This window comes from Capricornis sumatraensis, chromosome 12, assembly GCF_032405125.1.
Source record: "Capricornis sumatraensis isolate serow.1 chromosome 12, serow.2, whole genome shotgun sequence".
Classification (NCBI taxonomy): Eukaryota; Metazoa; Chordata; class Mammalia; order Artiodactyla; family Bovidae; genus Capricornis; species Capricornis sumatraensis.
Window position 1 is genome coordinate 31,245,203 of NC_091080.1, and position 12,650 is coordinate 31,257,852.

General features: G+C 48.7%; 1 protein-coding gene across 1 annotated transcript in view; it reads right to left on the reverse strand.

Moving 5' to 3' along the window:
• The window catches only part of ATP7B (ATPase copper transporting beta), a 51,222-nt gene that overhangs the window by 20,119 nt on the left and 18,453 nt on the right, over positions 1-12,650 (reverse strand). The window contains exons 3-9 of the mRNA XM_068984440.1: positions 10,091-10,348; positions 7,976-8,139; positions 5,879-6,040; positions 3,310-3,386; positions 2,427-2,598; positions 1,007-1,240; positions 218-309 (exon numbers count right to left, since the gene is read on the reverse strand). Of these exons, the coding sequence (XP_068840541.1) occupies positions 218-309; positions 1,007-1,240; positions 2,427-2,598; positions 3,310-3,386; positions 5,879-6,040; positions 7,976-8,139; positions 10,091-10,348 (1,159 nt within the window). The remainder of the gene's footprint in view (positions 1-217; positions 310-1,006; positions 1,241-2,426; positions 2,599-3,309; positions 3,387-5,878; positions 6,041-7,975; positions 8,140-10,090; positions 10,349-12,650) is intronic.

Genomic DNA, 12,650 nt, shown 5'->3' on the forward strand with positions numbered 1-12,650 from the left:
CCTCTCACTTGGCGTCTGGCACACATGCACCCCCTTGAACCTCATCTTAGTATGTAAACGATCTGCCTGCTGAAGTGGGCTTACAGGAGGGATCCTTCTGTCGTGGCTGCGCCGGCCCCTGCAAGGTCATGTGTCACGTCCTGTACACCACGGGTGTGTGCTGTGCAGCACGCACGCTGATATAAATTGATCAAGGACTTCTGACAGGGATGATTACCTGATGATCACGTTGTCTTCACCAAGGGTCACGACAGTGGCTTCCGTGGCTTGCAGAGACATGAGTTTGGCAAGCGCTTCTGAGGTTTTGCTCTAAGAAACAACCAGAATGTGAAGTGTGAGCGAGAGTAAGCCGACCTGTGCAAACCCAGGCTATCACTCACAAGGCTGGTGTTAGAGAAGACCCTGCAAGGAAAGGCAGTCCCTTGACAGCCCCTCCACACATCTGCAGGCTTTCAGGATGGGTGTCACCCCTTGCCCGGGGACAGAGCTGTGCTGTCACTACCCTGGGGCCACCAAGTCCTGCGAATTACATTTCAGGTGGAAGAAACAATACCCATCTGCCCACTGACCATTTTCTTTTAGGTTCACTCTAACTTTTTTAGGACCCGACTTCCACTCTCTTATAGGACACACTGACATCTGGAACAATGGTGGTAAGAACGGCATGACCCTGAGGTGGGAATGTGGATATCTAATCCAGGAAGCTACACGCTCGGTTGTTTACCAAGAGACGATGCGACCTCTGACCCGAAAGCCAGAGTTCTTTCCAGTACACGCGGCGCCTGAACAAAGGCTTTTAATAATTAACCAGATTAGCTGGGATTTTAGAAGTAGCAACTGGTTTGGAGATTAGCAGCTGGGGCACCTAATTATATGTAGGTTTCACGTTTCTTCGAGTCGTGCCCTTGATGGCGTATCCTGAGTAATTCTAACCACGGTGTTCAGATGAACTGAGGTTTGTGCTACTGAGGAAAGAGCTCTGCCTTTAATCTGAGGCTGCAGTTACCTTCACCACGTGTTCCAGCCACCGCCCCAGGGCGATGAAGACGAAGAGCATGGGGGGCGTGTCAAAGAAGGTCACGGGGCTCCTCTCGGCCTTCTCGGCCACGGCCACCACCAGGATGACGAGGGAGTAGACGTAGGCGATGCTCGTGGCCAGCACAATGAGCACGTCCATGTTGGCCATCCCGTGGCTCAGAGATCTGTAGGCCTGGACATAGAAGTACCAGCCGCCGAGGAACTGGAAGGCGGTGGGGGAGAGTGACAGTCGTGACGGGGGCCCTCGGGTCTGCAAATACTCTGGGCTCACCCATGTCGCGGACATCCCTTTGCCCTCCATAACTGACACGTATGAAATGTACTTCCTCACTCAGAGGACTTCTGGCCACAGGAGTGGATGCTCATGGGAGACCTTTAAGACCCGGAGGACTCAACCATGTAAATGTCCATGGATGGTGAAGAAGGTGAAAGAGATCATGGTGCGTTCATACTGGGCACAGTGCTATGCGGTCCCTGAAGAGACCGTTGATGGGAGAGACGTACACAGTACGTGGTTGAGTGACAAAGCCAGTTATAGATCAGTAGGTCTGCCGCTACTAAGTCACTTCAGTCGTGTCCGACTCTTAGCGACCCCACGGACTGCAGCCCACCAGGCTCCTCCGCCCATGGGATTTTCCAGGCAAGAGTACTGGAGTAGGGTGCCATTGCCTTCTCCGTCAGTGGGTCTAGTATAAGCCTATTTCGGCTGTAAAAAAGGCCTATATCTGTAGTAGTGAATACATACACACACAGACATATATGCATGTAAATATGTATTTTTCCTATACAGATGAAGATCTGTTAAAAAACAAACAAACAAATTCAGCCTACAGATACTTGCCTCCAGACAGTCCTAATTAATAAGAATTAATTCTAATATTCTAGTATTAAGCCTAATATTAAGTCAGGAGTTTTATTTTATATTCCAAAATAAATGGAAGGCATGTCTCCCACCAGAAACACAGCTAGTTCCTGAATGTGGTCCCCAAGGTAGACATAACACAAGGGCTGTGCCTTTTAAATTATGATTTCCCAGAAGAGCAGCAAGAGCTCCAGGGTGGTCCAGCTGCTGCTTCTAAGGGCAAATTCAGTGGGAAAAAAGGAAACACGCTACACTGGATCACCAAGCCTTGCCTCGAAAGGACTGCTGTTCCAGGGGAGTCTGGTCATCTGTGAACTGCCCATGAAGCCAGGTCCTTTCTCGTTCCCCATGTTAGGCCCTTAGTGTCAGCCATAAGATAGAAAACATCAGCAACGGGCTGGGTGGTGGGGAAATAGGCAATGAAGAGGCACCTGGAGCAATGGACAGCATGCTAAGCGGCCAGCACCTGCCGGCCACACGCAGGCATGCCGCGCAGGTGTGCCTCCCGCCAGCCCCCGATACACACCTGGACAAAGGTGCACAAGATAAAGAAGATGAGATTCAGGATGGACAGTCCTGGGACGACGTTGTGGTCCAGGACCGAGGACTGAGGCTCATGGCTGGGTATCAACATATAGATCATTAAACCCATGACGGGGATGCCAAACACCAGGCTGCACAGGAAAGAGTTCTTCCACCTGGAAAGCAACGCAGCAACACGGACATGTCAGGCTCCGCCTGCCCCCGGGCTTCCAGGCTGGGCCCCTCCCGAGGACTCGGTTTGAGACTTGCCTCTGCCCCGTGTCTGGGACAGACCACCAAGGGCTACAGTGAAAGCAGTGCTTGCTCCCTACATTGGCCATCTGAGGGGACATCAAAGGTCTAAACCTCCCTGCAAGGATGCTCCAGGGATGTTTAGACGTAGCCCTGGTCTGCCCGTAGCCGAAGCGGTACCTCCAACCTACAGGTGAGGCAACCAAGGCCCAGAAAAAGCTGAGAGTTCAGCCCCAAAGAGGTGACCATCCTCAGACTATGACCGCTACTGTTCTTTCTTCAAAACTCACATGTTAGCCATCAGCCATAGGTAGCTGTTTAAATTAAAATTAAAGTGAAGTCGAATTAAAAACATATTTCCTGAGTCACAGTGGCTGCATTTCATACTGGGCAATGCAGACATACAGCATTTCTGTAATAGCAGAAGGTACCGTGGGACAGTATTGTTGAAAGGGTTAACATTATGAGGTAAAGACGATTAATTCAGCAGAAGCTGCTGTAGGTGGTGGTGGTGGGATGGGGGGCAGTTGAGGGGGGCGACAGGGTACCCAATTAGCACAGAATCAGGCAGGTGGGGTCCGGGGAGAACTGGCCCCATAGGCAGAGCTACGGTTTATCTTTTCTGTTCTACCTACTGCTTTATTTCCACCTTGTGGTCCAAGTGATGAGCGTTGGGGATCCTCTGGGCCAGGGAGGCACGAAAGCCAATTTCCTTGTTATCAAAAGGAGGAAACAAGAAAGAAGGCACTTGGTTAAAACAGGCATCGGGGGAAAGCACTTTACACCTTTGGAAATGAGGTTAACCTACAACTGCCTCTGAGGACTCAGGACTTCTGGCCCCACGTCGCCCTACAGATGCTGTCCACAGGGACGCCTGCTCCTTCTGTCGGCAAAGGCAGCGGATACTGGGAGGTGACTGAGCCTGCCCCGAGCTGACGGATGCCGAGTTACAAGCTTGGGATTTGTGAGTGAAAGACTCCCCAGTATCAGTTGGGGAGTTGGTCAGTGGCCACTGCTCTCTGCAGGATGAAACTGAAGGTCAGAGGTCAAACCCCCAACCAAAGCCACAGCATCATCGGATCCAGTCACAGGGCCCCCAGCCCTCAGCACAGGCCCTCCTGCTGAGCAGACTGTGGCTCCAACAGCCTCTGTGGTTTTTTCAGGGATTATCTCGCCCAGTTCTTTGGCTGCCTCACTTCTCTCCTCCACCCTTCTCTGCCTTATTTGATCTGATCACTAGATTTCTGATTCCCTTTATGAAATTACACAGAAAAAGCTGTCAGGAAATGTCCTGTCAGCCAGCACAATAGAAAGAGGGGCCCCGGGGACTCTGATGTTGGGATTGTACACAACAATTTGTTACAGTAGGAGCAACGGCATGTAAGGCCATCTAAAGACAAATCCTTCACAGCTAATGCCGGCCTAGTTACATCAGGAGATGATGCCCCAGAGATGCAGGAATGGGGGCCAGACATTGGCAGTCTTCCCCAAGTAAGAACAAGGAGGGAGCTACAGTGAGCTGGGTAGAGGCCAGCAGGGTGTTCTAAACAGGAAGTGGGGGAGACCTTCCCTGGTGGTCCAGTGGCTAAAACTCCTAGCTCCCCAAGCAGAGGGCCTGGGTTCAATCCCTGCTCAGGGAACTAGATCCCACATGCTACAGCTAAGATTACACATGCTACAGCTAAAAAAGGGATCCCACATGCCACCACTACCACCCAGCGCTGCCAAATAAATTATCTTTTAAAATAAATAAAAAGAAACAGGAAGGGTACTGGAGGTATGCTCCAAGCTCCACCTGGACACTCCCCATCATTACTGCATCCGTCAACTTCTCTCCCTCACCAGTGCCTTATCATCACTGTTCCGTAAGACCTGTGGCATGGCAGAAGCTGGATGCCCACTGCGCTTGGAGCCGGGAGGTCTGGGTTTGAGTCCCAGGTCTTGCAACCTTTAGCTGGGTGTGGGGGATCTAAGTCCCTGAACCTCTCTGGGGGATCTCTGTTCCTCATCTGATAAAGAAGCTGAGTTATCTACCTCTAAGATTAAGGTACTATATCAACAGCAGTAACAGTATTTGCATATCAAAGAGCTCTGCTAGGCCAGACAACAGACAATACCTCTCTTACACACACACACACACACACACACACACACACAAAGGAAAATTTAACATGACTCAAAGCCTGCTCTGAAATGTTTCATTTCATAAGCCACCGTCCCTGCTAAACTTCACCATTATGAGTTACGAGTTCATCATCTGGTTCAGTTTTGACTGTCTCGGCCCAGCCAGATCACCACTGACGCTCTGATACAGCACAGACCTGGGAGAGGATATGGAATGTCTATGGACAAAGTGAGGAAGGAATGGAGTGGAGGTATATGAAACTGCGTTGACCGATTTTCCAAAGGAGAAATGACTGAACTCTCCTGCTGCAAAGAAGGCCCAAATGCAGGGAAACTCTTCCCAACACCAACAGTCCTTTTGTCTGCAGATACTTGGCACAGATGTAAATAATATTAAAAATTACTATTAGTCTTTTTTTTTTTTTGGCTGTGTTGCATGGCTTGTGGACTCTTAGTTCCTAGCCAGGGATCAAACCCAGCCAGGCCCTCCTCAGTGAAAGCACAGCGTCCGAACCCCTGGACTACCAGGGGACTCTCACGATTAGTCGACTTAACATCATATACCAGGAATCCTGGTGATGCTGCTGTTTCTCAGGGACTACTTGAAATTAAAACAATAATATCTTTTCCTTTTTCCTGTTGTTTAGTTGTTAAGTCGTGTCCGACTCTTTTGAGATCCCATGGACTGTTGCCTGTCAGGCTCCTCTGTCCATGGGATTTCCCAGGCAAGAATACTGGAGTGGGTTGCCTTTTCCTTCTCCAGGGGATCTTCCCCACCCAGGGGTCAAACACACACCTTTTGTAACCCTGCATTAGCAGGTGGATTCTTGGCCAATGAGCCACCTGGGAAGCCCCCTTCACTGATTTCAATCTCAGATTATCTGATACTTACTAAACCCTTATAGTTTTAAAATAAGTCACCTTATTTCCATGGGAAAATCTGAAGATTTTATCAATATATTAAACTGGCTGATTTTCTCTCTTTTTTTAAATTAGCTACATTTTGCTTACTTTTTATATGATGATTATAAATCAGTTTTTAAAAAGGTGGGTGCAAAATTTTTTGGATGAATCACTTACCTCGATAAGTTTGACAATATCCCGCGGACCAATAATTTCAGGATCAAACTTCACGTGGGCTTTGCTGGTGGCAAGAGCCACAGAGGCGTAGATGATGCCTTCTGTCCTCCTGAGTTTGGACTCTATGTTGTGAACACAGGAGGCGCAGGTCATCCCCGTGATCTGCAGCAAAAGACGACAAAGATCTCATTGACCTAGGGTCCAGAGGACTCCATCAATGGCATACAGGGGGCTGGTTAACAAACAGCCACAAGAACTCTGTCCTCCTTCCCAATGTGCAAGCCTCCAAACCCATAGTGCAACATTTTAACCCCAGACATTCCCCAGAGGCTTCAGGGAATATAACCAGTGGTTCCTCCCCACCTCAGGTACAAGAGACCAATCACTAAGTAGATGGCAAGGACTGAGGCTTGGCTCCCAGCTCTGGTAACGATGGGCTTTCACAGCCCTGTCCTGGTTATCCATTTCTGCCACCCCAGGCTGTGTGCACCAGCGTGAGAAAGGAATTCCAAGTGAGTCAGCCATCTGTCATCTGCATCAAGTGAGCCAGACAACTAACTCTTCTGAGTATCACTTCCCTGGTGGCTCAGATGGTAAAAGTGTCTGCTTACAATGCAGGAGACCCGAGTTCATTCCCTGGGTTGGGAAGGTCCCCTGGAGAAGGAAATGGCAACCCACTTCAGTATTCTTGCCTGGAAAATCCCAAGGATTGTAACCCTGGTAGGCTATAGTCCATGGGGTCGCAAAGAGTTGGACAGGACTAAGCGATTTCACTTCTTCATTTCTTCTGAGTATCAGTGGTCAGCACTTCCCAGAAAACAAATTAAATACAGACATAAAATACCTGAGCACGTGATGACAATACAAGTATCGATACCATTTAGTCTGTTAAAAAAATAACACCGCAATTTAAAAAACCAAAACATTGTTCAAAAAAATGTTTTCGTCTTCCCCACTGTCTTTTTTTTTTGTTTGGCCACGCCACACAGCATGTGGGATCTTAGTTCCCCTCTCAGGGATGGAACCCACACCGCCTGCATTGGACGCATGGAGTCTTAACCACTGGACCACCAGGGAAGTCCCCCCAAGTGACAGTCTTGTTCTAGATTTCCCATTCCGTAGTCTGTGCAGAGACGAGCACCTCTGGACCTGGAGGTTTTCAGAGGGGCCCTGCTCCTGTTGCCAGCCCTGATTCCAGCTGTAACCCAGCGAGTGCTACCCTGGGCCCCTCTGCACACACCGAGGCCCGACCAGAGCGGAGGGCTTGCTCTACAATGAACACCACTTATCAGGACCTCAAAGTGCCACTCATGTCCTCAGCATTCGTTCTTCAAACATTTACTCACCACTAATAGCAGGGACTGAACGTAGCAAAGAAGAAAGACGCAGTCACTTTGGTCAACAGCATTGCTCAATGCTTATGGATTCCTTCTAAGTCTCCCTTTATTTGTACAAAAGAAGCTTTGCACAGAAGTGCTTGTGAACACACTATATGTGAAATAGGAGACCCATCTGTTGTCTTCCATGATTTGTTGACAAGTACAGCTGGCGACAGTGGGCAGACAGGAATGCATGCCCCAACTCGTCCCACCCCCTCCAGCAGCACTGGGTATAGCAACCACCTCGGCGTTCACCCCAGACCAAGTGCCTGGCCACACTTTAGTCACCAGACACCTTCCAGATCCATTCTGTGCCTCCGACCGAGCCCTCTCCCCCTGGGATGGCTGCTGGCTTCCTCGCTGACAAACATCCCACAGCCTGGACACCCCTCTGGCCTTTCAGCTTCCCTCCCGGCCTCACGGGACGTGTTCAGATTTGACTCCCTTGAACCACCAAGCTCAGGATAGCCGCTGTCTCTAATCCCTCGTCCTCGCCCACCACTGCCTCCTCCTCCTAAAACCCTGGCTGCATCCCTAGGACTCTGACACAGAGGGCATTCCTTCACAAAACAGATCCTAGTCACTGGCTTCAAAGGAGAACCCAACGATGACAGGATATAAGCAAGATGGGCGAGCGTCCTGCTCACAGCCTGGCTGCGGAGGCCGTCTTGGGCCGGCACCGCCCAGCCCCCTGCTCCAGCCCAGCTGCCGTGCTTACCATCAGCTCGAGGTCGCCATCCGAGCCCGTGTAGTCTTCCATCACTGCTGCCTCAAAGCCCAGGTCCTGGACGAGCTTTGCTATCTCCAGGGGCTGGATGGCTTCCGGGTTGTACTTCACCTCTGCCTTTCCTGCCATCAGGGCAACCAGCACGGACAGGATCCCTGCAACCAGCGGGGCACAGCTGGAACCCTCTGGGCCAGGCCTCTGGGAGATGATGAGCTCAACACAAGCTAGCAGAGGAAGGCCTCTGCCCCTAGAAGTTCATAGAAGAGTGGTGCTCACTCTTGGCTGGGCGTGAGGATCACCTGGGGAGGAGCACACCGTACCTGGCCCTTTGTGTTAGGCACTCAGTTGTGTCTGGCTCTTTGCGACCCCATGGACTGTAGCCTGCCAGGCTCCTCTGTCCATGGGATTCTCCAGGCAAGAATACTGGAGTGGGTTGCCAGGCCCTCCTCCAGGGGATCTTTCCCACCCAGGGGTCAAATCTGAGTCTCATTATGTCTCCTGCATTGCAGGCAGGTTAAAGCTCTCCTGGGGGTTCTAATGGACAGCCAAGCGTGAAAGCCACCATTCTAGAGCCACGCTCCTCAAACGGTACTGGACATACACATCACCCATGGCCCTGGTTGAAAGCACAGACTGGCTCAGTGGGTCTGGGGCTCACTCTGGGGGTCACCCCACTCCCAGGCTGAGCCATGCTGCCACCCCAGCAGGGGCAGCTTTGAGTCGGGCCCTAGGAGACACTGGTGAGGATGTACACCTCAAAGCAGGGGACGGAGTCTGCAACTGGCAACTACTGTTACACCAAGGAGGTACTTTTTCCCTCCACTTTCATACACAGGAGAAAAAAATAATTTTCAAAAGTGGTTTTCCTTACTCTTTTTCCGTTTTCAATTGCTTTCAGGAATGTAAAAGAACTCCCACGGACTATCTTGCTACTGTTATTGCTCATTAATAGTTTAAGGGAGGGAGGTCCTGCCTTCCACTGAGTGAAAAAAATAAATAAAAAATAAAATACTATGTAATTTCATTTGAAAAAAAAATTGTTTAAGGGGAGAAAAGAAAGCTCATTCACGTAAATGAAAGGAATGATGTGCTTTAAAAAACAATGCCGTAAGGGATAAAATGAGGGATTCAGGTGAGGAAGAGAAACATGGGCCTGTGAACCACAGGGTAACTTCCGAGCAATCTGCCCAAGGGTGACCGGGGAGCTCCAGGAACACCTCAGTTTGAGAACCATCCTCTAGAGCTTCAGGAAGCCCTAGGCTTGGTGAGCAGGGCGAGCCACAGAAAAACAGAAGGTGACCCTGGAGGCCAGCAGAGTCATGGTTCAGACATTCTCCAACACAAAATTGGGACAGGATTTTTGTTCCACTTTCAGGCTTAAGAAACCAGATGGCCAATGTTGTTTAGAGGACAAAATATTGGCATTTTTACAACTGTTTATGATTTACAGGGACAACAGGGCAGAATACTTGAAACTGGAACTTCTCCACAAAATACAGGCTATTGATGATGTGTTTGACAGTGAGAGGCTTTGGAAGGGAAAACCACAGACTGCTACCAAGACAAGCTAGGTGGGGAGGCCACTCATGACTGTACCTTGACCTCTAAACCAGATTCCCCATGGCTAACTCACTCAGAGATCCATTTTATCTCAAACTAAATACTCCTTAAAGGGCAGAATGCCAACTGCTCCAGATGTTTCCAGAGAAACATCTATCCTCTAATATACAATGAACATGCCACCAGATTATCAGTGTGTGCTAAGTCATGTCCGACTCTTTATGACCCCATGGACTGTGGTCCGCCAGGCTCCTCTGTCCATGGGATTCTGCAGGCAAGAATACTGGAGTGGGTAGCTGTTCCCTTTCTCCAGGGGAATCTTCTCAATCCAGGGATTGAGCCCATGTCTCCTGCATTGGCAAGTGGGTTCTTTACCACTGAGCCACCAGGGAAGGCCCACCAGATTATGAGGGCTCCTGATAAACGTGGTCAATAGAAATGCCAAAGGGCGCACACATCACCCCACATTGCTAACTGTGATGCCCGACAGTCTACAAGACCGCCTTACAGCAGCATTCCAGGCTCGGTGCAGTGTGGACCTCTTACCAGGTTCTTTCTGCAGGTTCCTCTCTATGTTGGACACACAGGACGCACAGGTCATGCCTGAGATCTGTAGGAAGCACTTCTTTGGGGCCACCGTGGTGGAGGCCGGGAGGGACTTGGGCGACTGGCGGGGGATGTGGTTAGTGTGGAGTCCCCCTGGCTGGGGAGCCTCTTCCTGCATGGGCACAGGTGTGCCAGCTGCCGCAGGCCCCACGGCACTCCCAGCACTGTGGTTGCCAACCTGGTTGCTGGAACAGTTTTCTAGGACAGAAGGTCAGAAAGCATTCAAATTAGAAATCATTCAAACTAGAAGAATGAATTAATTTTTTTCTGGAACAGGAGGGTCAAGCCTAACAATATTCAGGTCAAAGTTTATGGAGAAGATTATGGGTGGGGTGGGGAACCAGAGATTTCATCACTGAATCTCTTCACAGTCAGACGGAGACACGATTCCGCATGTCCACATGTAGGAAAACACACCAATACTGCAAGGATGGAATGTTCTGGATAGACGAATGCTCTAATGGATGATGACAATAACAGCAGTGGTAAGAACTCACCAGGCACCCCACCCTGTTAAGCACACATATGGCCTCCTTTAACTGTCAATGTAGCCCTGTAGCAAATACTGCTACTGATTCTATTTTACAGATGAAGAAATGAGTTATAAGAAATTAAATACTTTGCCCCAAACCCCTCAGAAATCAGGGAATTGAGCTTACACATCTGGACTGTCTTTTAACCACAATAGCATCCGGGTTAACAGAGGCCCACTCCCTCCCCTCCGAGAACCAAACTGCCCCAAACACCTTAATTGAGTTGCTGGCCCTTCCCTCATCATTTGTCTAAGTCCTCCATACATTCTAGGCAGGAGCCTTTTGTCAGCTGTACCCACTGTGAACTTGGCCTGACAGCCTGTGGTTTGCTTTGTCACTCTCATCTAATGCTATCTCTTTTGACAAAAGAAGGCCTTGATGTGAATGAAGTCCAATGTACAGTCAACTAAACCAGCTTCAGTGGTGATGCGCTCTTTCCTCTGTTAATGGACATGTCTACCTCAACACTGAAAACATCCACGATGCTTTCTTCTAGCTCTGGTTTCTGCACTGAGCTCTGTTATCTCACAGGAAGCTCTACATTCAGGTCACTGATATGCCTCACGTTAACTTCTGTGTAGGTCTGAGGTGATGGTCAAGAGTAATTTCTTTCTGCTTGGATTTCCAGTTATCCGGCTCCAATACTGAAAAGGCCATCCTTTCTCTGCTGAGTTCCAGGGATCAGGGAGCAGATATTTGCCCACCACACATGTATAGACAGATGTAACCAAGCATCAACCAGATCAAGATACAGAACGATTTCATGGTTCTGAAAAGTTACACTTTTGCGATGACACAAAATACTCTTGAAGAGTATGTAGAAAAGAATGCCATCATTTGACGATGAACTCTCATTACTTCAAAGTCCACAGCCGCTACAACAGAAGCTCATTTTCTGGAAAGTGCTAAAACTACTTCCACTCACTTGGAGTGCAGCTGATGGACACTTTCAGCACCTTCAGTGAAGACCCTCCAGTGCTCCGGACTTAGAGGCCCTCCACCTTCTGGATGCAAAGACTATTACCTCACCTAGCACAGCTCTGCTCTCCTGGACTTTGTCCTTCAAAATGACTCCACCTCTGGATCTCAGGCTCTTAACATTCAACCTCCTACTCCTAATCCATCAAACCCTCCTGCCGCTATCCATCACCACTGTCTGGATTCACTTGCCTTTCTATTCAAACACTGTGGCCAACAGTTTCATTAACATTCATGCTATTCTCCAACACAGAGGTCTAACTCAACTAAATTCTAAGCTTCTGAAGACTGCTAAAGAAAGTTTAAATAAATGAACAGAAACTCAAGCCAGCCTATGCTACTGGGTCCATTATGCCAACCCTGAGAGGGCGTACACATTGATTTGGCTTTCTGGAAATCTACTTAACAGTATTATCAAAAATGGTACCTCTAACAGTTTGGTACTTAGTAGTGGCACAATAAATATTTGTGATGGAATGAAATAAGGCTGATATCCTATGACCCAGCAACTATGCTTTCAGATATTTATCACAAGGAAATGAGTCTGTGCAAGGACAAACAAATCATGTGGTTGGACGACTGTCCTCAAGGAACCCCTGGTCAATTCAGAGTGACAGAAAAAAATACAAATAAGGCCTTTTTAGCATTTACGTGGTTATAAAAGACAGGCATCAGCACACTTACAGTTTATCCTAAATTAAGTCTGACAGGTAAAATACAGGACGCCCAGATAAAACTGGATTTCAGATAAACAAGGTTTTTTTTTTTAGTATGTCTCAAATACTGCATGGGACATACTAATTCTAAAACATTCTTTATTGTTTATCTGAAATTCAAATGCAAACTAGATATCCCGGATTTTTATTTGCTAAATCTGGCACCCTAAGTACATCTTGGGGTAAACATAATTCTCATAATTCTGGCCAATCAAAACCCCTGTTTTCTCCCCAGGTTTACTTTCTGTCGAATTCAATTATTCCGGATTATGT